This window comes from Bombus affinis, unplaced genomic scaffold, assembly GCF_024516045.1.
Source record: "Bombus affinis isolate iyBomAffi1 unplaced genomic scaffold, iyBomAffi1.2 ctg00000166.1, whole genome shotgun sequence".
Taxonomy (NCBI): domain Eukaryota; kingdom Metazoa; phylum Arthropoda; class Insecta; order Hymenoptera; family Apidae; genus Bombus; species Bombus affinis.
This window is the reverse complement of record NW_026108879.1, coordinates 245,567-272,183: the sequence shown is the minus strand read 5'-3', so window position 1 is coordinate 272,183 and position 26,617 is coordinate 245,567. Positions and strand designations below refer to the sequence as shown.

At 40.7% G+C, this 26,617-nt stretch overlaps 3 protein-coding genes and 2 long non-coding RNA genes across 6 annotated transcripts; 3 read left to right on the top strand and 2 right to left on the bottom strand.

Annotated features, from left to right (window-relative positions):
• Positions 1 to 5,454: 5,454 nt before the first annotated feature.
• LOC126927598 (uncharacterized) lies at positions 5,455 to 6,865 on the top strand. The gene is made up of 2 exons (XM_050743652.1): positions 5,455 to 6,582; positions 6,656 to 6,865. Exons 1-2 carry the CDS (start codon positions 5,455 to 5,457, stop codon positions 6,863 to 6,865), a joined length of 1,338 nt encoding a protein of 445 aa, XP_050599609.1.
• Positions 6,866 to 6,885: 20 nt separating this feature from the next.
• Positions 6,886 to 9,099, top strand: LOC126927597 (uncharacterized). Its single transcript, XM_050743651.1, has one exon. It carries the CDS (start codon positions 6,886 to 6,888, stop codon positions 9,097 to 9,099), a length of 2,214 nt encoding a protein of 737 aa, XP_050599608.1.
• Positions 9,100 to 9,492: 393 nt separating this feature from the next.
• LOC126927596 (uncharacterized) lies at positions 9,493 to 10,731 on the top strand. Its single transcript, XM_050743648.1, has one exon. The coding sequence runs from the start codon at positions 9,493 to 9,495 to the stop codon at positions 10,729 to 10,731; it is 1,239 nt and encodes a 412-aa protein (XP_050599605.1).
• A 7,483-nt stretch (positions 10,732 to 18,214) lies between these two features.
• Positions 18,215 to 21,993, bottom strand: LOC126927602 (uncharacterized). 2 transcript variants are annotated; one of them, XR_007715676.1, is made up of 4 exons: positions 20,999 to 21,993; positions 18,718 to 18,953; positions 18,414 to 18,515; positions 18,215 to 18,339 (listed from the first exon to the last, which is right to left on the bottom strand). It is a non-coding gene; the product is annotated as an uncharacterized LOC126927602 (long non-coding RNA). The 2 variants fall into 2 exon arrangements; XR_007715677.1 differs by having other exon boundaries at positions 21,211 to 21,993.
• LOC126927610 (uncharacterized) lies at positions 18,983 to 20,118 on the bottom strand. The gene is made up of 2 exons (XR_007715693.1): positions 19,812 to 20,118; positions 18,983 to 19,730 (listed from the first exon to the last, which is right to left on the bottom strand). It is a non-coding gene; the product is annotated as an uncharacterized LOC126927610 (long non-coding RNA).
• Positions 21,994 to 26,617: the final 4,624 nt, after the last annotated feature.

Genomic DNA, 26,617 nt, shown 5'->3' with positions numbered 1-26,617 from the left:
GTCTGTGTCAACGATTTTGTGCCATAAAATCATTGAGAAATAGTTTTACAGGCCAGTCTCGTTTTTTTTACTCGCGATTAAAAAAAGAAGCTACAGTCATTTGAATAAAAATTATTTTATATTACAATTTTGAATTACGTATCTGAGAGATATAAATAGGTTACCTGATGACAAATTGTATTCGAAAATTGTATTCGAAATCCCAGAATTTCCGGAGTTTTTCTTCAATCAAGCTCCAAATAAGCGAATTAAAATATAGAATATTAAAACCAGCTGTGCCACCGTAATTATAATCAGTCCGGTCAAAGAAGCACCATTCATTCGACAGAATTATTAAGCTCCAGAAAAACTTGCACGAGTTCAGAGTTTTGAAACGTTCCAAGTGATATGGCGATCACAGTTCTCTCAGATGATGACGGAAGAATTCAATTTGTTAAATTTGATACACACTGTAATCATTTTACCCATTTATTACAATTATCCTAATACGATGAATAACAAGAGATCAGAATTCAGGGGACTAGTTCAAAGGATAGGTTCCAGTACAATGGATATCGGCGAAGCTGGATGAGATTAGTAGTAGAAACCGATATTAGTCAGACGGAGGACAAAAGCGCTGACAGTGCCGTTTAGCAATGAAACAGAGGATTCTTTGTACCCAAGGGAGAGTGGACACACGAAGACTGTAAATACTCGAAGACTGGATTACCTTCTCCTTTTCTTTCTTATACTGCAATTTCATAGAAACCGAGTCTGTAAAATAATCTCGGTTCTCCCATGCTGCTCTTATCTTCATATATTCTGCCGACCACAGATAGGAAATTTTGTTGCACACGCATATCGTCCGACTATAAAGATAGGTAATGCAGTGGAATCTCACTTGTCCGAGTAGGGACCATGGGATTTCGGATAATCGAGCAGTTCCAATGAAAAAGGTTCACCAGCTAATCCTCTCTATTTCTTTTTATTAGTTTGGGTAATAGGAACTGTCCACCTTGCACGATTGAACTAATGATACTTTACAAGTGATCGATAATAATAAATTATAATTTTAAATGTAAATTTTGGAAATTGCATGTTATGCAATTATCTTATATCGCGTAAAACTGTGAAATTGTAAAAAATACATGTACAATTTGCAGCTTGTCAATTGGCTAATAGCATTAGGTTGCTAAATTATTCTGTATGGAAGAAAATTGCTTCCGCATCGCGTTCTTCCGCATCTTATTTACTTTTATTTTACTCGACAAGAACAATAATGCGGCGAGCAATAAACTCGATTGTGAATAAGTCTTCAAAATGAACTCTCTTTTAATCGAATATTGATTGAAAAGTGTAATCTTCTCTGATGATTTGGAATTATACAGTCGCTGGAAAAATAAGACTATTTCTTTTCTGTTTCATCTCTATTCATGTTTCCAATCTCCATGGTTACTGACCGTTTACTTCGCGCGTTTACACTTAATATAATATTTAAAACAGTACTATTTTTAACTATTTTAACAGGAAGAAAGGAATCAAGGATTTTACTAATCGATTTGACCGGTTGTCCGCAACTAGCAATTATTTACAAATTTAGCAAGTGCAAATGAAACGAATAACGTTGCTTCGATTCGACCATGTGTCCGATGCATGATTATTTTGCCAACGCCCCAATTAGTAGCCCCCATGCGATTTCACGATTCTTCTTCTACGAAATCGAAATCCATCATCGGAAGTCGTTAAAACGTTGCTAATCTTGTGCGGTTCTTGATAGGAAATCCGAGTTTTTTCTCGCAATCTGCTCTCATCCATACCAACCACGTACAATCCAATTCAATTTTCATAACTCGCGTCTTTGAAATAATTTTACAACTCGCGGGTATTGTATCTGGTATAAAAGAACCACGTAATAAGAAAACCTCTGCGAAATAACAATGTATTGTTACATCAGCGGGACGCACGTGCATCGTTTCGCTGGTATTGGAAAGAATCGTAGTTTGATTATTTCATTTGTGCCTGTATGGAGAACCATGAAACGAAGTAGAGCGGTGCAATGCAATGTTTTCAGAATTTTCCGCCGCAGTAATTAATCGATTTTCACCGGGTTTTATTAAAACTTGTTAGGTAACATGCGTGGTACCGTGCAACGCATTCTACACGTGCCTTTTTAAATGATACACGAGCAATTAATTATCAAAATATCCAGGAAATGTGGTGCTGTGAAGATTTCCATGGAAATTAACTTGCGTACAGGTGATACCGGAAAGATTGAAAATATCAATTCGACGAATTAATACCAACGATGTAAATTATTTTCCCAATCGAGTTCTATGTTTGCTTATTTAATTGAAAGTTAACTCGTGTGCCTCATGACGATCGTGATAATTCTAAATCCACAACTTTTCCGTTCTTCTGTGTGTAAGGATTCGAATATTCCATCATTCGACAAAAATGAATTCTGCTCTGTTATTTTGAGGGCTCTTCGCCCAAACTATATTTCTCTATTATTAGAAAATTTATCGAAAGTGAGAGAGGAATTATTATCAATAAGCGCGCCCCCGTTTCAATATACTATAATAATTTTTCCATATAGTTGAAAGTTCTTTTTTCTCGGTTGAAGCTAAAATAAAATTCAATTATCCAAAATTTAAACCGTAACAAAGTTAAATTGCAATGTAGAAAAAGCTCGAAAAATAAAAATTCTCTATTAGTTCCTCTTCTAAAACAAATAGGCGCGATTGTATTAATCGATAAAGCGAAATTTTTATGCCCCGGGGAATGACGTCGCAACGCCAACCAACTTGAAAATCGATAGTCGAAGCTTAATGACGCCAATGATATTCCACCAACGTACGTAGCACCGTCCACGAAACTTCCTAGTTCAATTTACGCACGAAAAAGACTGCTATATTCTCGAACGAACGAAATCGATATTTCCAAGCGTGAATCACATCAACCAGAGAAACTGTATCTATGCAGAATTTTATTAACTGCAGCCGTGAGTTGAAAGATAGAGAGAAAGAGAAAGAAAGAAAAAGAGAAAGGAAGAGATTGTCCAGAAGTATTTTACCCGTTTTAAATTGTAATTTCCATTCACGTTGCTAGATTGAACAACAGGCTTTTAGTAACAGCTGCCATGGACGCTAGTAAATTGATTAAACGAACGTTTTCTTCACGCATTCCCGTACCTTCGTATTCCTGGAGTTTCATCTCGTTATTTTTAATGCGAATACTTACAGCTCGCCAGATTGTCGAATACTTAACCATCGAATAACGATCGAAATTTATTTTTCCACGTAAAAGTGGCTTGGAAAAAATATTCTTTGTCCTCGTTATTGTTGTTTCCTACTATATTACATTCTTAAAGTTTTGAAATTCCACTCAAAACGTACACGAAACTTTTTTCGAAATTAGCAGGTTCTGTTCTTTATGCAATCATATTTCGTCAGTGTTTACGATGTACTTTTGCCAAAATTACGAGACGCTAAGTGGTCTCTCCGCTTTATTATGTATTAATTCATGAAAAATGTGGACACACATTATACACAAGCTTTAGATAGCCAGGCCACTGTATATATCTTGTTTAATCCTATCACGGCCGCTATCGCACTTAGCCTCATTTAATATGATCCTAAATGTCTTGGGCTTCGATTTACGAGGTGCTAGCTCTGTCTTGTCGCGTATGGATCCGGTCGTCGTAACGGGTCATCATCGGGAATAAATACCATTGTAACGTGATATCCAATCTGGCCAGCTTGTGATTGAAACCGTGTTATAAAAGGGTTTATAGTCAACCGGTTTTTATTAAATTATTTTTCCTTTTCCAGACGCGTCTCGTCAAATTCGTTTGGCCAAACTGTATCTCGCTTCAAGGTTCACGCGTATACGTACACCACGAATAAAAATATAGAGCGATCATAAAATGAGCGAGAGCTGAGATTTACACGTTTCGATTGCACGTTTCCTTGCAGATGTAAGGATTTTGGTAAGTGTTTTTTTAGAATGCGAGCAATATGAATTCGCGAAGAATGATATCACGATGAATTGGAAAAATACTAGAAACATACAAGAATGTTAGGTGTATTTTGAAAAACAGTTCACGAGTTCCAGGTGGGAATTTTCGTGAGTCTATCTATTAAATTGTTTTCTAATGAAGAACGTATTTCATTCGAGACAAACTTTTATATTGTCTGTGCGTAACACATTATCGTAAATTGTGACTATACCGATAAGAGTCACTTTCGAAAGCTTTGATTTAGCATTCCGTTGATACACTGTTTGACTGCTGTTACGTCGCGTGAAAAGGTCCGCGCGACGTACTTTAATGTCTGACCGTCCAGACCCAAACGTCATTAGAGAACCCTCAATAAAACTAAGGCCCACCATAAACCGATTCTCATTAGCTTGCAGAAACCTTGAATCCTGCAAGCATTTTCGGTTTATAGCGGGTACTTAAAAGGTCCTTAGGTTTATTGAACGTTCTTAAATATTACGGAGTAAGCTGGTAGTTATGACGGGAAAAATTGTTAATTATATGACAGGGAAAATCAGGCATTTAGAGATTAGAAACATCTGGGTTTTCCCACGAGTCATGCCGTTAGGATGCTTCCATATCCCAACTTCAACCGTTAACGTCTTAGCTAATGGTAACGGGGATCTGTGTCCTCATGTTCATAACGGAAAGTACGAACAACGAATCAGCTTACTTCGTTCAAAACCTCCATCGTCATTGACACAGGTAGACGTACGAGTCAGTCGTTCGTAGTAGTACGAGTTAGTCGTTCGAGTAGTACGAATCAGTCAGTCGTTCGAGTCAGTCGTCAGTGCAAGCCACCCAAGTCAAACAGTCGGAGTCAAGCAGTCGACGTCTCCTCATTCAGTCTTTCGGTTGATCCTGTTGATTCGATTCAGTCAAAGTTGGATCTGATCAATCGCCACATCTACTACGACCCACGAGCCTTCCTCTCTCAGATTGGCAGTCAGAATCTGAGCAAGATCCAGGCAATCTTCAGACTCAACGACGTTACTATTGTGTGTGATTAAACGAAGCTGTTGGAGAAAAATATAATCATAACCCTACCAATCACGGAGTTATATTAATTCAACCACCCCTATTATCTTAACGGAAATCAGGGGATCGATCTACTCGCGGCGTCGATCATTAGAATCGTAACGGGAATTTACGACTCCCGTTGACGTGTTTCCTCGCGATTGCGTCTCCCCGCGATAGCTCGAAAATACATGGTCCTTCGAGCCGGATCACGTGCCAGTGTCAAGTAAGTGTCCACACACAGTGCCACGTGTTCCCTTTGAATCCAACAGCGGAAGTGTATCACTCCATTAAGGTCAGCGACGTCAGGAGCAACACCTTCAAAAGATATACACACTGGTCGAGGCACGCAACCAGGCAGCGTCCCGACGTAACTGAGTAATCAATTTAAGAAGATTTCAAGTCGATCCACATCCCGAATCATGCCGACCCCAGCTAAGATCAACAACTTGAGGAAACGACGTGATAAATTGTTCGAAGGCACGTTAACGACTATAAGGGACCGCATCGATAGATACGAACAGTCAGGCATGCAAGATCTTGCATATTTGAGATCATCTCAAGCCCTACTCAAAACCGGGTGGAAACGATTCCTATCACTCCAGGACGAGTTGGACGACATCGAGGACGAGGATATCGTTCAGGAACGCGTAGCGTCGGAACAGTACAGTTCCCTGGACGAGAGAATACAGCATCTCCGGGAAGGAAAGCCATCTTCAATCCCGCCGCCATCAAAGGGCACCGATTTTCCCGAAGCGAAAATGCATTTACCAGAAATGCGGCTACCAGCATTCGACGGGAAATTCGAAAATTGGAACGCATTTTTTAACACATTCAACTCGACTATCGACATGAACTCTCACCTAACCACCTTACAAAAATTCCATTATGTGCGGGCTTCCTTAGTAGGGGAAGCCGCGAGTTGTGTGAATTCTCTAGTTTTCCATGAGGAGAACTATCCGAAGGCGCTGAGCCTTCTCAAGCAGAGGTACGATTGTCCGCGACGCATCGTGTCATGCCATGGATTTGCAATCATTGACTACTCAAAGCTGACGCATTGTTCTCCAATGGCCCTAAGAGACTTGGCCAATGTCGTAAGACAGAACCTCGACGCACTAAGCAGTTTGGGACAAACCGTACATCCGAATAGCCTCATTCTTAATCTCATCAGCTCCAAACTACCCGATTACGTCAGGCAACAATGGGAGCTAACCTTGACCAACAAGGAGGTGCCTCAATACACCGATTTGCTAGATTACCTCGAGAATCTAGCGCTCACAGGCATCTCACCTTCCGATATCAAACAAATTAAAACACCGGACCAATCCAAAAGAATCCGACAGCGTAAGACACGAGGACAGACATTCACCGCATCCCGGGTCAAGAATTCCTGCCATTCTTGCAAGGGCCAACACTCCATTTGGCATTGCGACGCCTTCAGAGCCAAAAGCGTCAGTGAACGCTTGAAGGAGGTCAAAAGTGCACTCCTGTGTCTGAACTGCCTGAGTGCGGGACACACAACTCGGGATTGTCATGCCGGGTCTTGTAGGGTGTGTGGAGGTCGCCATCATACAATGCTACATCGGGACAGGCAAAAGGTAAGGTCGACTTCCTCCAATTCAGATCAAGGTTCCTCCCCTTCCAGCAGGAGATCATCGACATCCCCGTCAAAGACTCGGAAGGTCGCAAGGAAGCACAACCCAAGGACTTCACGGACTTCAAGTCCATCAACCAGTCCGAGACAGACACACAATTGACGCCAGGCACGCCGAACCCCAACAAGGACCGATCAAACCCGACCATCAGATCCCAAATTATTGTGCAATGACCTAGTAATTACAGCACAAGTTAACATGCTGACCGACAAACGGCAACCTATTCGTTGCCGTGCGTTGCTCGATACTGGATCCAGCATGAACTTCATTACTAGAAGACTAGCCGATTCCCTTGGAATAAAACAAAAGAAGTGTTCGGTCCCAATTGGGGTTCTCGATACTTTAACGACGACGGCAAGGCGATACATAACGGCTACGATCACGTCAACCGACGGCAGCTATGAACGTACAATAACGTTCCTCGTCATTCCGGCTATCTCGACCCTGATCCCAAGTCAACACATCGATCGCTCGACATTGGAAATACCAAAGAATATCAATCTGGCCGATCCACGATTTCATGTGCCAGGTCCGATCGATGTCTTACTGAGTTCAGGTACGACACTTGCTTCGATGTGCGTCGGACAGATTAATCTGACGCGACCAGACGAGCCGGAACTGCGTTTACAGAAAACCCGATTCGGCTGGGTAATCGGGGGGAGTCCAACTTACCAAATCGCGACAAATGCATTCCACGCCTCCACAACGGCTCTGCAAGCTGATCTCGCGCGGTTTTGGGAAATCGACGAAGGACCCCCGATTCAACATCTCTCAGAGGCAGAGCGACGATGCGAAAAACACTTCCGAGATCACGTCCGACGCACCAGCGAAGGACGATACATTGTCGCCCTTCCATTTCACAGCCAGCTCCCATCCCTTGGATCAACCAAGGCACTAGCGATGAGACGACTCGCATCACTCCACCGCCGATTCCAACGCGATAACTCATACGAAATCGCGTACAGTAATGTGATCCAAGAGTACATAGACTTGGTTCACGCGACGAAGATCGACCCTGGTCACCTCGCTAATCACGAGTATTATCTGCCACATCACAGCGTGATCAAGGAATCAAGCGACACCACTAAGCTCCGGGTTGTGTTCGATGGATCAGCGGCAAGCAACACTGGAGTATTGCTAAACGATACTTTGCTCACCGGACCAAAGTTGCAGGAGGATCTATTCGACATCCTACTTAGATTCCGGTCTCACCAGTATGTTCTAACTGGCGATATTGAAAAAATGTATCGCCAGATATTGATACGCCCAGAAGATAGGAAATATCAACAAATTCTGTGGCGCAATTCCGACGGTGAGATCGACTCCTATCAACTTAACACCGTGACGTTTGGGTTGTCAGCCGCTCCATACTTGGCCATACGGTGTCTGAAACAATTGGCAGACGACGAGGGACACCAATTCCCGCGAGCATCACTGGTATTAAAGCGAGACTTCTACGTAGACGACGCCCTCACCGGAGCTGATACGAAGGAAGAGGTACTGTCGATTCGGAAGGAGCTCACCGACCTTCTGCAATCAGGCGGCTTCAATATTAGAGGATGGGCGTCCAACGATTCGGACGTACTGAAGGGGCTATCCGAACAAGACAAATGCCGGAAGCTACAATTAGGTGAGTCTCAGACCCTAAAAACCCTCGGGGTTTTTTGGGAGTCCCAAGTTGATTCAATCCTCTATTCGGTCGATACCCTAGCTGATCTCCCACGCGTTACAAAGCGATCAATAAGTTCGGTGATCGCCAGAATTTATGATCCATTAGGATTGCTAGCTCCAGTGATAATTCGAGCAAAGATTATTTTGCAACATATATGGTCATTAAAGATCAACTGGGATGAATCACTTCCCGCGGATTTGCATACGGAATGGAGCCGGTACTACACCCAATTAGCGTTGATAAACAACGTCCGGTTTCCACGAAAAGCTGTAATACCAGCAGCGACTAGGATGGAACTCCACGGGTTTTGCGATGCCAGCGAGAAGGCTTACGGAGCCTGCGTCTATCTCCGCACCATTAGTTCCGACGGCTCCATCCAATCCCATCTACTCACCGCGAAGTCAAAGGTCGCTCCGCTCAAAACACAGACGATCCCACGACTCGAACTGAGCGGAGCACTCCGTCTGGCTACCCTGATCGCATCAATCCAGAAAGCCCTGACGATCGAGATCTCTCGGATCGTATACTGGACTGATTCCACCATCGTGCTCCAGTGGATCAAAACCTCGCCGCATATGTTAAAAACATTTGTGGCGAACCGAGTAGCCGAGATCCAACTCAAGACTAACCTCTCCGATTGGCGTCATGTACCCACCGCCGACAACCCAGCGGACCTCATCTCACGAGGTCAGACGCCCAAGGAGTTCCTGCGCCCGTCCATTTGGAAAAATGGACCATAATGGCTCCAGCAAAACGAAGAGCATTGGCCAACATGGAACCCAACTACGTCGGGCGAAATTCCTGAGCAACAGAGGTCACCCTGCCTGGCAGCGAACCCAGTCGACCATACGATATTAGAAAAATACTCGTCATGGTCAAAACTAACCAGAGTCGTCGCTCGCTGCTTTCGATGGAGACAGAAGCAAAGCCGGGCAGTATCTCTAACAGTAGATGAGCTCATTTCGGCAGAAAATAGATTGCTTAGACTCCTACAAAACATCCATTTTTCGAAGGAGATTCGCTCACTACAAAAAGATCGGACCACGTCCGTGGGAGGGAAACTCCAACGCCTAAATCCTTTCCTCGACAATGAAGGGATAATACGAGTCGGAGGATGACTCACTAACTCACAGATGCCCTTCCACCAAAGGCATCCGATCATTCTGCCAAAATCATCAGTGACTGAGCTCATTATCGACCAGGAGCATCGACGCAACCATCATTCCGGAACCCAGGCCACACTATACGCTATTAGACAACGTTATTGGCCTGTCGACGGCCGAAGCCAAGTATGGCGCACCATCAAGAACTGCGTCCGTTGTTGCCGAGCCAATCCACCATCAGTAGAATATCTGATGGGAGACCTGCCGGAGTCACGGATCACCGAGTCGCGGCCCTTTACGAACATCGGGGTTGATTATTGCGGCCCGTTCTATGTCAAGGAGAGAAGGGATCGTAATCGCCGAAGGGTAAAGGTGTACGTCGCCATATTCATATGCCTGGCTACCAAAACCGTTCATATCGAATTAGTGAGCGATCTGACAACCGACGCATTCCTTGCCGCGCTCCGCCGGTTTATCTCTCGGAGAGGACATTGTGCGACCATCCTTTCGGACAACGGAACTAACTTCGTCGGAGCAAACAGGGAGTTGAAAGAACTTCACCTCCTATTACAATCCGACGACCATCAAGAAAGGGTGCAGACCTTCCTCACCGATCGGCAGATACAGTGGTCATTCAACCCTCCGAATTCACCACATTTTGGCGGTTTATGGGAAGCCGCGGTGAAATCATTTAAACGGCATCTTATTCGCACCGTTGGCACGGAACTCTTGACCTTCGAGCATCTCAATACTCTGGTTATTGAGATCGAAGCGATGTTGAATTCCCGTCCACTTACTCCCATCTCAACAGATCCTAACGATCTCCCAGTCCTCACTCCCGGACATTTTTTGTTAGGCGACACATTTACCAACATTCGGGAACGAGATCTTAGGACAATCCAACCAAGCCACTTATCTAACTGGCAACGTATCCATCAGCTTAAGCAGGAATTTTGGAGTCGATGGCACCGAGAATATCTCAACGAATTAACCAGCCGTAGCAAATGGTACAAGGGCAAACATGGCATTCGTGAGGGCACAATCGTAATTCTCCGAGAAGACAACGTTCCACCTATGCATTGGCCCTTGGGCCGCGTCATTAAGGTCCACCCAGGAGCCGACGGAATTATACGGACAGCCACGGTGAAGACAGCGACGAGCATCCTGGATCGCGGCGTCAAACGATTGATTCCACTACCCTGTCAACCGGAATCGGAGGAACCCGGACAACCACGAACAGCGGAGAACGCAGACGAAAGTTCCCCCTGATACCATCCATGGACTTTTGATCGGGATTCTCTCAACGGGGGGAGGATGTTACGTCGCGTGAAGAGGTCCGCGCGACGTACTTTAATGTCTGACCGTCCAGACCCAAACGTCATTAGAGAACCCTCAATAAAACTAAGGCCCACCATAAACCGATTCTCATTAGCTTGCAGAAACCTTGAATCCTGCAAGCATTTTCGGTTTATAGCGGGTACTTAAAAGGTCCTTAGGTTTATTGAACGTTCTTAAATATTACGGAGTAAGCTGGTAGTTATGACGGGAAAAATTGTTAATTATATGACAAGGAAAATCAGGCATTTAGAGATTAGAAACATCTGGGTTTTCCCACGAGTCATGCCGTTAGGATGCTTCCATATCCCAACTTCAACCGTTAACGTCTTAGCTAATGGTAACGGGGATCTGTGTCCTCATGTTCATAACGGAAAGTACGAACAACGAATCAGCTTACTTCGTTCAAAACCTCCATCGTCATTGACACAGGTAGACGTACGAGTCAGTCGTTCGTAGTAGTACGAGTTAGTCGTTCGAGTAGTACGAATCAGTCAGTCGTTCGAGTCAGTCGTCAGTGCAAGCCACCCAAGTCAAACAGTCGGAGTCAAGCAGTCGACGTCTCCTCATTCAATCTTTCGGTTGATCCTGTTGATTCGATTCAGTCAAAGTTGGATCTGATCAATCGCCACATCTACTACGACCCACGAGCCTTCCTCTCTCAGATTGGCAGTCAGAATCTGAGCAAGATCCAGGCAATCTTCAGACTCAACGACGTTACTATTGTGTGTGATTAAACGAAGCTGTTGGAGAAAAATATGATCATAACCCTACCAATCACGGAGTTATATTAATTCAACCACCCCTATTATCTTAACGGAAATCAGGGGATCGATCTACTCGCGGCGTCGATCATTAGGATCGTAACGGGAATTTACGACTCCCGTTGACGTGTTTCCTCGCGATTGCGTCACCCCGCGATAGCTCGAAAATACAACTGCTGTTCCACACGGTTGAAGGTTCTTCCATCTTCGAATGAGATTTCGCGTCAACCGGGAAAGATAGCGGCGTTCGAGCGAATCCCAGCGTGAAATTGTTGGATGATTAAAGTGGCCGGAGATCGGTTTACCGGCTCTCTGTCGAATTAAACGAGACACTTCGAGTTTAAGGGATGATTCAAAGTTTGAACAGTTTCATTACACCTTGTGTTCATCCGTTCTGAATATCTCGAGTGGGTAAAATAGTAGATAAGTGAATTCAATCGACAAAAGTTCAGTTAGTTGGATATTAAATAAAACTTCCTTCCAACAAATAGAGTCCAAGTGAATGAAATCCTGCTTCTATTTCTGCAGTTCTACTTCTGTTCCCAAAATTCTATTTCCAAAAAGTTTATTTATTTAAAAACAGAATAATATTTTCGAGTAATTTCTATATTGAAAACTCCAACTTTATGACACGTCGTTGAACCACTGGCGATGATATAAATTTTTAAAATCTGGGGCAGACTCTTACGTACGGCCTTAATTGTAGTTAGATCAATTAGTGACCTTGCTTAACGCTTTACGACCCTACTGAATTGTATTTCACCTACTACACTTATCGTAAATTGTCTCAAAGCTGAATGACGTCAGATTAATTGGCCCCCAACGACATGTTTTTTTGGAAAAAGGTGCATTATTGCCAACGTACACATTGCTAAGGCGATAAAATCGGGAGAGAAATTTCGAGAATGTAACGAGTCAACAATGGCTACCTTGGAACGATATCAATTGCGCTCGAGAGGCGATGAATCGTCAATTCGCGTGAACTATCATTTACAGGCATAAATTTGCTTAAATTCCTTTGCCAAAGAATTGTGTACATGTTCGTGTGTAAACACGAGTTTGCATTGTCTTTCGTGGATCGAGGGACGCCAATTATCAAGTATGCTTTTACTATTATGCAGCTCACAAAAGACCCTTGCCTATAGTGCCTGAAATACTCGAGAGTATTCCTTTTTCCACGACATTCGCGAGAATGCGCTCGCCTGGATTTATGTCGGCGCCTACTTGATTAAATTAACCGCATAAAATGCTCGCACAATTCCTTTGAATATCCTTCAATTGTGTTACATCCTTTAGGACATTTTCGTTCCAACCATTATTTTTATTGCTATGAAATTGGTTAAATATCTTAAGGTGAGATTGTCTCGTGTAACAACAACAAGAGTAGTGATTATTATGAATTTTCTTTTTAGTCTAACTATCGGTTACGCGGTAAATACTAGACCTTTTTAAGATATAAATAGATAGTTTTTAAGTACAGATGTAATTTGTTTGCTTTATTTTTAATTTAATGATAATTATTTTTCGGGTCATTATTATTTCCTTCCTCTACGTTAAGGCTGTCTCTATATAGTCGTCTTTGTCCGGATAATCCTCTCTAAATTCCTATAATCTTGGTGCTTTTGCAACACTAAACTCAAAGGAAACATAGCGACACATCTACTATCGATGCCATTAACAACCAAAGTTTCACTCAAGCTCCTCCTACTCATATTTTCTACGATACTGTACCTATTCGCGTAGGAATTTAGTAACGCACAATTGATACTGTTTTCTACGGAATTAAGAAATTTCAAGGTTCTCTTCTCTGATGAAATTTCCACATTGACTTTGTTAAGGATTATGATGGAATGAAACATTTGGTCAAAGCGAAGAGAAGTATCGTTAGCTGGAAACTCTGCTATCGGAAGCGATACCGGTGGAATTATAAGCATCAAAGCCACTCATTACGGTGGAATTATGCAGGCACGATAGAAAAAGGTATTACCACGAAAATCCACGTGTTCGGTTAACGAGGTCACCCAGCACCGCCGTTAACGTTTTTCACACGGCAGAAATGCACTCCTTTATATTCTCTTTCTTTCCGTGAATCGTGAATTTTTATTGATGGCGGTTTTATATAGCGTACGTGAAGGTATAAGCAGCGAAAATCTCATTAGATCGCTGTTGGTCCATAGTATCCAAGTCGTTTCAAGTTGCTTGTTAAAGTGCGCGCAAGAATATCGTCATCTCTTTGTTATCCTCTTATACATATACCGTTAGCTCAGCTTGAAAATAGATAAAAATCCATAATTGTTATAAAACTCCGTAAGTGCAATAATTAAAGTTCCGATAATTCTAATTAAATTTTGCCTATTCTCGCCTATTATCGAAAATGAGAGAGGAATTATTATCAATAGGCGCGCTATCAATAAGCGAGACTCTACTACGTGCGCACGTAGTGTACTCTTGATTTTGAATTATTACCGAATAATGTCGTACCTTTGAGAAGCAAATAATAATCAGTTAGAAGATTTCTAACGAACGTCATTAGAATTTTACAGACGATTCGACGAAATAGTATCTTGTGTTGACAGAAATTTTGTCTCGAGGTTTCAATTTTATCTCGGATAATGTATTTTTGAAAAACAAATAATAACCGATCAGAAAATTTCTACTATTAACGTCAATCGAATTTTATAAATCAATTCGACGAGATAGTATTCCGTGTTATCAGAAATTTACAGGAAATTTTTCAACTGTGACTCGACGTACGTAAGTCCGTAGCCAATGGAAACGTTTAGACGCTGAACAACGAGCCGCGATACGCCTCGTGAAATCGCTTACGCGTGTTCAGATTTCGTTGTTTGTGCAATCGGTACACGTAACAGACTTATTGAAGTCAGGCGCTAGAATTTCCTCCATTAGAAGAGCTGATGTGCCTGCCTTATGAAATCCATAATGTTCAATGGGAATGTCTGTCTTTTATGATGATCTTATTGCACTGTTTGAAAGCGGTATGATTAAATCGATAATATGGAAATTCTCATGAAATAGGAAATTCTTGTGGCTTTCGAAACAATTTCGATTTAGGATCGCCAGGAGTTCCGCGGCTCGGGTAATTAGCAATTGAGTAACGTGTGCTAGAATTAAGTAATCAGCCAGCGTCTCGGACACAATGCGAGCCTGGTGCAATTAAACACGCCTTAATGAAGAATAAGTCGCGAACGCTATGCTACAGCTAAATTAAATCATCAAGCTGGATATTTCTCCGTATTCCTGCTAACGTCGTTGTGTTTAATCGAGCTGATTTTGCGCAAGAGAGCGTGTAACACATTACAGAAGAAAAATAAATATTTGATGTCGGCGAGATATCGTGGACAATAAAAAAAAAAATACTATCGAGAGAGCGGAAGGCGTTAATAGTAAAAACGTGGAGGAGATATTGCGTGAAAAGGCTTGGAGCCTTTCATAGGATGTTCTTCGTTGCTCAAACACTACCAAACAACTTCTTTATACACTGTGAAACTATCATCTTCCATATTCATCTGATTGTTCAAAGGAAATATATGAAATAGCTAAACAAATGACGAAATTTATCGAGTACTCTTTTTCATGTATATACATGTCGGAGATGGAAAAACACCGGAACCTCTCCTTGGATTCTCGGGAATACCGTAATGTCGTAATTTAGATTAAACAAATGTCGCTCCGATTGTTCGAGGTTTATGATAGTGAGCTTGGGCTCGAGGCGACAACCAGTCGCCGAACGTAGCCGCGGTCAAGGGATGAACGTTTTGTCTAACAAAGGCATGAAGTAACTCTATAGCTCTCCTTAAAAGAAATACTTAGGACGGGGCACGACGGTAAGCATTTCAACGATTTCTGTCCCGTGGCTCGCCACACGCAGACTCTATTCTTCGAGTAAGATGATTACCAGATGTCGACGCGTCTCCACAGTACATGTTCAGCTAGCCCGAGGACCTGCTATAAATCTTAAGATCTGTTTAACTAAAGTCCTTCAAACCGACAAACAGTCCTCGTCCCAACTACGAGAAAATAGGAGAAATCTATTTTCTCACGAACGACGCTTCCTCTTCTCGAACTTTCTTTTAAGGGCGACTAGCACCCTTCCCTAACCACCAACATGGAAATTGACCAATTAACAGTAACGCCAATTTCCCTCACTTTCCGAATGAAGGCAGAAACCAGTGAAGTTCGGTGACGATGTTATCGCAGAGGAAAACTATTGCTGAGTGTTGGTCGCCTAGTGAGGTCGCTTGTGGGTGGAAAGGAACGTTGAACGTGAAAAAAACCCCGACCTTCCCATTTTTACCTTGTGCAGTAATAATCATAAGGAACGTCTCGACTTGCATATATTTTATAACAATTAAGGGCCCTAATGGTAAAATATAAATGTTTAGTTTTATAATAGTTCCTTAGGATTATTGTGGTCCAGCTAATTATATTTGCATAGCTAATGGCCGCCTCGACCGGGGAATGGATTCTGAGTCACTGGACGTAACAATAGATAAATATAGAAAATACCTAAAATACAGTAATCATAATATAGTATTTGATGAGCGAAGAAAATCTCTACATTTTTATTCAAGTCTATTTATTCAATTGCGTCGATAAACATGTTGATGAGTTGCATAAACAACTATGATCGATAGATAACAAACTTGCACAACATTCTCTCACAGGTTTTGAAAAGAAAAACAAAGAAAAACGGAAGAAATCAAGAAAGTTCCAGGAATATCTCTTTCCTCTTCCTCTTTTCTTCAAATTATATCTTTAGCGGTTCTAATGGTTTCTGGTATCTTGTGAACACACATATACATTCCACGTTGTTCAGCACGCACGTGCGCATACAAGTTGGAAAGGTTACGCAACAAGTTTGTATTCTACGAAAAATGGAATAGGCACTGCCGTGTATCAGCGCAGCTAATCGAGCAGCTTCAGCCATTCGCAAGAAAAAATTAAAAAAAGAAGGAAAGAGAGATTCTCTGATGAGGGTCGGTTATGTAACTTGGACAAGCATTACACGAAAGAGTCCAGGGAATGCAGGTCGTACTTGCAACTGTGGAACTTGCACGAGAGAAAAAAGCGGTGCAATTTTGATGGGCCCATACGTGCTCAGAAATTGTGTAAATGGCAGGGATTCGATTGCACAAACGTGTTTATCACTTCTATGACTATTACGGTGAAGGAGATCAGCCAGAAGTGATCCAGTCGTTATATCGCCTCACGATTTCCGTTCCAATCGACCGCGAAGGCGTCCAAGATTAATGGACACTATAAATTAAATCTAACGGAGGAAATTGAAATAGTTAAACCATTCTATTTATCGTTTTGAATATATGATTAAGCGGACGTAAACAAATGTGCGTTTCAGTGGCGATTTTCCGTGTTTAGTGAATCTATTTTAGACATGTATCTATATTTCAAGGTATAACTCGAGGAAAATAAATTGATCCTTTAAAGATAGATATAAGATTTTAAAGTTGGCAATAAGAAGTTAAGAAATTAGGAAATTTGTTGCACGTTGCTGAAATGTGACAAAAATTGAGTTGTTGGTAGCTAATGACAGAATGCAAAGTCAACATGACACTTGTTTATTGATTGCACGGAGATGTGTATGTATATATGTGTTACTTCCACCCCGAGAAAGCGAAGAAGGGGAGAAAGTTACGAGAAAATCATTGGCTTCCCGCGTGCGCCATCGCGTCGTCTATGAAGATACGAAGACAAACAGACATGAGCATCCTGTCCAACTACTTACACCTCACACCAAGTCGAACATAATTTACAGTACGTTCGTCTGTTGATTTATGATTTAAATTACCCGTGAGAGAGTACATTCGAAGACACTTAACGGAAAGAGACGTCCTGTAGCGGAAGTTCGCCATATCTCTTCACCATGAATTTCCCCGTATTTTCAAGAATAAAATGTAAATGACTAATTGAGAAAATGAAACAAGTTCCGAGCACGTGTCTTGAGTAAATAGAATTTCGAAAAAAAAAATAAAAGTAAAAAGATATTCAATTCTTTGACGATTCTCCTAACGAAGTATGAGATTTTCAATTGTTGGCGTCGATAAAAAAAAATGGAACTAAATTGCAACTTACAGTTACATGTTGATGTCGCATGACAAACTTCCTTTTATAGAGTTGATGTTGCAATATGAATTTCGACGGTTGTTTCAAGTTTATTTGTAGACATTGGCAAAATGAAGTAAGTAGATGCTGTTTAGTGTAGGAAAAAGCAGATGTTTAGTGCAGATGGAACAGGAACTGCTAGATAATGTGGAAAGAAATATTCTAAAAAGTTCGAAATGATGCATGATATTTTAGATAAATATTTAAGTATATATGGAAATATATGTATTTTGATATGATAAAAGGTTTGTTGTGTATTACTGCATTATCGTATGAAGAATTTTTTGTCTTCACTACGATGATTAGAAAAATATGTAAAACGTATCCAACATAATTAAACAATTGGAAGCTTATAAAATAATATAAAAATAAATAAGAAGTGATATAGGTAGAAACAACATATATAAATACTGCTATCTTTTAAAATACTTGCAGTACAAAAATATGCTGAAACACGATATAATAAAAAATACTTTACTCTTCGATACAAAAGTAAAAATAAAAGAATGTAATTTTGCGTTTATGTACATCACTTTTCACAGCTCATTGTCCTTTTATTTACACCATCAATCGTTTCTTTCACCCAAGCACCAATTATTCACAATTATTGTTACGATATTTAGGAATATCAATGGAACTGCAACAAACAACATATTTGTGTTATATTTAAATTTATTATCAAACGAATTAAAATAATTTGTATGTAATTACTTCATGCCACCGTTCGTATGGACCTAATAAGGTTCAAAATTTGTGACTTTACTGTAGGAGGTTCTCCGAAGCCTTGAACATTTTGCCACGACGCCCAACCAACTGTAACAATGTTTAAACAAAAATTAAGTAATATATTCCAACATACAAGTAAAAACATATACATATGATTTATATATTTTTCATACTACGCGATATATGTAAATACAATAAATAACATAACCTACAAATTCTTCATTTCTATGCAGGGGAAAAGTTCAGTATAAAAGAATAATACAAACAAAAATATGATGATATTGTGTACCTTTTGCAAGAAATCTTTCTTCGTTTAAATCGCAGATCGCATTCAAACACAACACAGTCGCTTCAAAAAGTGTCCAAAGTGTAAACGCCACATTATATCGATATGATGAATGATAACATTGAGAATATCACGCAGCGCCACTATCGTAGGGAAAGGTAAAACAGCTTCATACGCATCAAACAATCAATTTGTATTGATTAGGAACCGTCCTGCCATCTTCCGTGTTCAGATGGAAACTAGCAATTAAAAAAGTGGCGTTATGCGGGAAATTTGAATTAAAATTTATTTTTACTATGTCAAAATATATTTAGAGTAATCTCGAGCGATTTAAATATCGCTCGAGATTCCAAAAATAAGATAATCTTGGATTTCATCGATAACGTTTTACAAATGCTTGCAAAAATAGTACTATATGGAAACTAAGAGCCTTAAAACGATATTCGAAAGAATCGGTAGACTTTACAAGTAACTTAACAACGCGATAATACAACGGATGGTTGGGAGCATTATTCTATTTATAATAATTGAACGACAAAGCGCACCTTCTTGGCACTAACGCTTTTGGAACAGGAGTACGAGTGTTTCTAGACGATTCGACGCTCTCTTCTCAATTGAGTTACGTTAACGATTCATGTGTGCCGATTTAGTTATAGAACTTAGAGTTCATTTCATGCTACCCTCGATCGTTCATGACCTCTATCATCATTTTATCACGCGCCGTTCGAGGCACACGTTTATCACGTGTAAGGAAATTCGTGGATTTTAATATTCTGATATCGTTTTGCGTATGCAAAGAAAAGTCGGAATCTTCCATATCGTGATGAAAGTCACGGACGTATTTGACGTGTGCAAAAATCTTTCTTGTTTGTAGACGATAAGTATTCAGCAAAAGCTATGCTAACTCACAGCCTCGAACAAGTGTTGTATTACTGCAAAAAATTGCAACACAGACTAAACTCGCGTCGGCGGAAAGTATGCGTGAATCACGTGTACCAAATGTCACGTTTATGCAACTGTAGAAAATATTGCATTATACTAGGTTTAAAAAAAAGTTTGAGACAAAACTATCATTAATTTCAGGAAAAATTTCCAACCTGTACAATGCACGTTTTATTTGGCAACAAGACAATATAGGAAAATTGTTCCAAAGCCAATGTTTCCTCGACTAATTTAGATCTTCCACGAATTCATTCAAATCATTCATCATCCCCTAACAGATAATAATATTCTTCATATACAACGATAACGACTGCCTTAATTTTAGCTATCTATATAAATCACAAGATACTCTGATTCATTTCTCCGATAATTACGCAAATCGTATGATTACAGATCTTCTGTCACATAAAAATGTGTACTTTTCAATAAACTAGACGCAGCAATAAACATACATTATAATCAAACTTAGAGAATCAATACTAAGAAATCGTATGATTCAAATCCACATCAGTGTGCGAACTATTTCCATAATTTATGCCGTATTAGACTGTACCTGCTGCAATTTCACAGGGTAATAACGCGTTACCATTCACCGACTGAATTAAATGACGCTGAATGTGAAGTACACGAGTCTGACCGCTCATGTTCGCTAAATATCATCGGAGAAATAGAAGAAACAAACGTGGACTTTGGTCGGTTAACGAACGAAGAAAAATGAGAAGGTCGATTTGTGAACGTTAGATACCGATCAAAGCAAATATTATTTCAATCGTCGCATAATTGCAAAAGAAATGATATTCAAAGCTTGCATCTTTTCATCCAAGTAGATTGTAAATAATTATCATTTGTTATTGCAATCCTGTTTTCAGTCCGAATCATGTATTATCTAATCTATTGCCTGCAATAAATAATACTTGGGTGACGTCGAAACTGTTACCCAGAAAGCAAGAGTAAAATGCTTAAGCCGTGCAATTATGAATTACGTGATACGTTACGGTAACAATTTATGAGGCATAAGGTCCAATGATGGAACGAGAGGAAAGAATGATTCTGGTATCAGTTCGTGTGAACTGAAGGCGTGTACAATTGTACACTTAAGAACGAAATTCTATGTTGTCATCGTTTCAAGAATTAATACGTTAATGGTCCAAATTAGACTAGTTTTTATAATACAATGTCTAAGTAATGTCTATAATAATGTCTAAGTAAAGCGATTATAGTTAATCGACCAAAATAAACGTAAAGAGCACTATAACGGTGATTCGAATTTGGTGGAACGTAGCTCGCGTCTGTCGAAATTATAGTTTAGACATTGTACGATGTTATATAATAAAGATTCTACCAGATTCCTCCATGACCGCTGTTGATATTTTCACGCAGATTTGTAAAATATTATGTAAAAAGTCGCATTGTCTAAGGTTGCAGTGGCCCAGTAAATATCGACGTTTTGTCCTCAAACGTAAATACATTCGACGTGTCCCCAATATGATTGCTGTATACTAGTAGTGGGGTAAGCGAATCGTTGATTGGCCAGTTTCAACAGAGGGAGCCTACCAGGTCCGGATCGATGTTGCTAAAAGCTGCAGCAAATGGGGGAATATCAGTCGCTAGTACCACCTCGATCTGACTAGAGACGACCGTTTTCACTTCACAATTTTACTTCGTTTTCACTTTGACTTTTAAACACTTTCGTATAACTTCAGTTACAGAACGTTAGGCGGATTTGCACGCAACATACAGTGAACAAAACATCAACAAACGCAGAGATTAGAATCAGACAATAGAGAGTCGGCAGTTATATTCGAAGGTCTTTGGTGGATAAAATTAATCTGGTAAACCGGTTGTACGAGAACTGATTCTGCAGAGGCAACTCCACAGATTGTCCGTGTGAAACCACGTTGTCGTGAGCGGTAAAGGGAGAGAAAAGGAGCTAAAAAGGGTAAGGAATACCTTACATATAAATATACATAACCAAAGCAGAGTTGAAGTGGTGGCGAGAAGGGAACACCAGTGTGCTGGAAAACGGTGAGGCAGCACCGTGACTATGTAAACTACTAGGATATACTTGTGGCAGCGCGTGCGCAGAGTCGGGCAACGTCTGTATCGACAATATTTATAAAGGTACATCGTAACGTGATAGATAGATCGTCGACGATCAAACAATCAAGTGAATCGAGGGTAAAAGAAGATTTAACCAAAGAAGAGGACAAAATCGGAGAACTGGGCTTTTCTTCGAGCATAGGCAAAGAAGCACGCAAACTGGCTCCAGAGGTGAGGATCAAGCAAATTGGAATGAGGGAGGACCTGTTGTCCATAATACGGCACACAAGTAGCGATCATTTTTCGGAAGGACTCTAGTCGAAGATTGAGCAGCAAAACGGGTAAAAAGGAGACTAGCAATAGACCACTGTTTCCGAGTATTTTATACAAATAGAGGGCTCTTGTTTGCTGGATATTTCAAGCAAAAGCGTTACCAGGATCACTTTCATTCTCTTCCTGTAATTATCGACTTCTCGACTGGTCTACCTGATGACTTGTGTTTTCCTGAAGGGAAACCAAAGACCCCAATTTGAATAGTTCACCGTCGGGTTATGCCCTGGGTTGCCGCTTGTCTCGACCTGTTGGCGGCACCGATTCTGGGTTACTGTCTGGCCGTGAGGAAACTTGCACTGCAAGCCGGCTTTTTCCAAGAAGAAACGAACAAATCGATCGTAACACAAGCGGTGAACGCGATCAATACGTCGACTATACAAAAGGAGACTGCGCCGTGCGCTGATACGATGGCACCAAGCGTCGAAGAACAGCGCCAAGGTAAATCGATTAAATGGAACACTAGTAATATGAGTTTCATCTAATTGATATTATTTACTCGTACAATCACAACATGTTCGATATATTCGATAGGTGACGATGTTATTGAATAGCAATTCAATCGGTAATCAGGTTGCGAAACATTCGATGGGAAACGTTATTTATTTCTTATCTATCGAAAACGAAAGCATCGGATTACTGTGCGTTATGCAATGCAACAGTCGTCATAAAAAATTGCATGGAAATGCAATATGCAAACGAAATTAAAAAATGCCACCTGCGGAAATACCGGATGAAATAATGGCTTTTTTCATCGTTTGTTTTTCTCATTGAAACGCATTACGCTTTTTCGCTCGTTCTCTTTGAATTTCTCGATTCGTGTCAGCTAGATCTTTAGCTATTACACCGAAATTACCACGAAACCAGGCCACGGTTTCACGAATCTGTGATCTCCACTTGTAATAGGAGTGGTGACTATAAATAAAACACGATTTAAATAGATATCCGTGTCGTATGTTCGAAACGCGTGCGACGAATGAAAATTCAGCATGTAACAAATAACTTAAAATTGATAAACTTGTTGTTTTCATTCAGAGCACGGTGGTTTCTTATCAAAAGTTTCGTTTCTTTTTTCTATATCTCAGTAACTAAACGATCGTACCAGGTCCCACGAGTATCTCATCTTATCAAACTCAAATGCTTTCGAATTTTATAAAGCTTCAATAATTTAAGCTCCTCTCTATCGTAAAATTCTGACAAGAGTTTTCGAGTACGATGAGTTCCAGAAATTATTTTGTTTTATCTAGTTCAAGTAGCTGTCAGTTCAATTTTTCTTTTTCCTTTTTTTTTTTTTTTTTAACGAAATTCTTTGGCAAATTTGGTGAAATGCGATGTAGTGGTAGCTGACGTTACAGCGCATGTTCCAATGCAACAAAATGGTTTTCTCCACAAGACCGATTATTGATTTTCTGCCACTGAGCTTGTTCTTATCCTGCGCATGACAGCATATGGAAATGACCGTGATGAATCTTCGCGAAGACGTAACGCAATTTTCATAATTAATTACTGTATTCTGACGTTACAAATTTCATTGCCATTTGTTCATAGATAAATAAATATTATCGACACGATATTCCATGGAATAATTTAGTATTCACGCATACGTTGGTAGCCGTAGCGTGGCGAGAGTACATGCGTTGTTACAATTCAACGCTTGAATAATAAATCGAGTGACGACACGTTTCAGGTCAACGTACCAACGGTTAAAGCTGGTTTCATGGGGATTCTCGATAGGTGATAGTACATCGTTCGGTATACGCGAATGATCGGTATTGATCGTGTATCGCGTGCAACAGTTTGGTAAATACGACACTCGAAGCTGCACTTTGAATTATAAAACAATATACATACATCGGTATATAATCCGATTGTTTGGGTTGAAAAACTTCCGTTTTCAATACGTTTTATTTTTCAAAGCGAAACGTGCGATTCGTTTGTATAGTCTATAAACGTGCATCGAAGCTCTTTTATCCACGGATCAAGGGGTCTAATTCGTAATTATTTTGTTGACACGCGTTAAGTCGAGAAAAACAGACACGCAAATAAAAATGAAGACAGATATCGCGAACGACGAAATCGTTTCGTGGCGTACGTGCTTTTGCTTATGGTAAAAAATCTACTCAGAGATTCGTTAAATTAGTCCAAATGTAATGACCTTTATCGCTTTTCGACCTTCGATTATTAGGCACAAGGGCATGCCGATTCGAAACAACACGCGATAACGCATATTTCTATCGCCATGTCGAATTTCGTGAACTCAGACAATTCGATAATTCTTACTCCATTTCAATTTTTTATATTGTAAACAACGAGTTAATTATAACGTTACAGACAGGTCGTCGTACGTATTTTCGTACTTGAACTTTAATCCTGTTTTGTACTTTCATTCTATACACCGCAATATATTGCGTACGATTACATATCGATTACGAACGACTACACGATATATTACATAAATTATCGCATGACATATAGAGTTTTAGAAAATATAGCAATCAAATACGTAGATCACGGATATTTATACGGTTCTGAGAAATATAGAAAAATCCAAATAATTACACAATCATATAAAACGTATATAAAAATATGAAGATGTTTGAAAAGTTCGCAACATTTCCGAGAATTGATAAGCTCTGTAATCGATTGCGATAAAATTTGAAGGGGTTAATTTATACCTTTTAGAGATTTCATAAATTTAATTTATATGAAGCAGTATTGTATTTTATATTCGATAGAATGTCAATTCTACGAAAATACATTTTATTTGAATTTCACTACGAACTTTTCAAATATATGAACTATAAAATTACTACATTTAGCGAGTGAAACAAATATTTCGCATGAATATCCGTATTCCAAAAATGAGAATAGAATAAGTCAGAATGTCGAACAAACAAAAAACAAAGTTTGTTGTTGAGATTAATACCGCGAAAGAAGCGGCAGTCGCAAAAGTGTAGTCAAAAGCTCTCGTGCATGAAGAGAGAATTCTAAATATAAAGTTCACCAACGCTCGGTTTTTAACGTGGAACCCAACAGGAAGGCGTCAGTACTCAGTTGAAATTCGCACTCTGAAGCTCGCGAATTCGTCTAGCCGGTTGTGTCATTGAAACGCATTTTTTATTATTGATTCGTCATTAGTTGATTGTCGAACAGTGTTGTTAACGATACATTGTAAAGAACATGTGTGTGATCGGTAAGGATTATTCTTCCATCGATCAATAGTGAAAACGATTTTAATCTAAATGTACGGGTAAAAAGCAGAATGCTCATGCAAATTGTTTCAACCGTTCGCGGAGAGACGCGATCGCTAGATAACGCGTCAACGAGAGTCGTAAATTCTCGTTACGATTAAACAATCGACGCCACGAACTGATTGATCCCCTATTTCTATTACGAGAATAGAGGTGGTTAGGTTTGAGTGTATATGTAACAACTATACTGGGTTGGTTGATAAAAGATTAATAAAAATAACGAAACAACAAGTTCAGTCAAAGATCAACAATTAAAAACGAAAAAGATAACAGTCAAGGTTTGTTTAGCGGTTTGCTTATAACGAGACCTATCGCACTTCGCAGCTTGAGACAGGCGTTATGTGTTAGATTCGATTCAATGTGTAACGTTCGACGTGTCACAAGGAACTAGCCGACTTTAGATGATTTCTTTGTCTCATTTTTAAGACGACCCCCACTCTACTTAGGTCACGCCACCGTTCGCGCCTATGATCACGTATGTCTATTCTTGCGTGGAAAACGTAACGGACGAAATTCGACGTTTCGAAAACTCGCTGCTTGGCGACAGCTATGCGCTCGTCGATACATTGTATATGATCCGGCGGTCAGATAAAGCGATCTGACTGCGACATTGTAGGGCCGCGAGCGACGGTTAGAAAATACAGCCTGTGGTAAGCCTCGTGGCGTAACATCCTCCCCCCGTTGAGAGGGTACCGATCAAATGATATGGTGTGGAGTCAGGTGCGTCGCTGGCGGATCTCCTTCGCTCCGTGTGGGTGGTCGGACTCGTTTGGATCTGGGTGAATGGGTAAGGGGACCAGTCTTTTGACGCCACGATCCAGGGTAGTTGTTGCCGTCTGCACGGTAGCGGTCCGTATGATTCCGTCGACTCCTGGATGGACCTTGATCACGCGGCCCAAAGGCCATTGCATGGATGGTACGTTATCCTCCCTGAGGACTACTACGGTGCCTACTCGGATGTCGTGACTGCCCTTGCTCCATTTATTTCGGATGTTCAGCTCGTTCAGGTATTCTCGATGCCAGCGGCGCCAGAAATGTTGTTTGACCCTTTGAATGTGTTGCCAGCTGGAGAGACGATTGGATGGAGTGTCCCGGAAATCTCGTTCTCGAAAGCTTGTTAGTGCATCTCCGATGAGGAAGTGACCGGGAGTAAGGACAAGAAGATCGTTTGGGTCAGATGATATTGGAGTCAGAGGACGGGAGTTGAGGATAGACTCGATTTCAATGATCAGTGTGTTCAAATTTTCGTATGTTAAGAGCTCGTTACCTGCGACACGTCTGAGATGTCGTTTGAAGGACTTCACCGCAGCCTCCCACAGCCCGCCGAAGTGAGGTGAGTT

Coding starts and splice junctions, on each gene's coding strand:
- LOC126927597 (XM_050743651.1), top strand. CDS start 6,886: ATGCTGACCGACAAACGGCAACCTATTCGTTGCCGTGCGTTGCTCGAT.
- LOC126927596 (XM_050743648.1), top strand. CDS start 9,493: ATGCCCTTCCACCAAAGGCATCCGATCATTCTGCCAAAATCATCAGTG.
- LOC126927598 (XM_050743652.1), top strand. CDS start 5,455: ATGCCGACCCCAGCTAAGATCAACAACTTGAGGAAACGACGTGATAAA. Junction 6,583..6,655: donor GTCATGCCGGGTCTTGTAGG/GTGTGTGGAGGT, acceptor CCTCCAATTCAG/ATCAAGGTTCCTCCCCTTCC.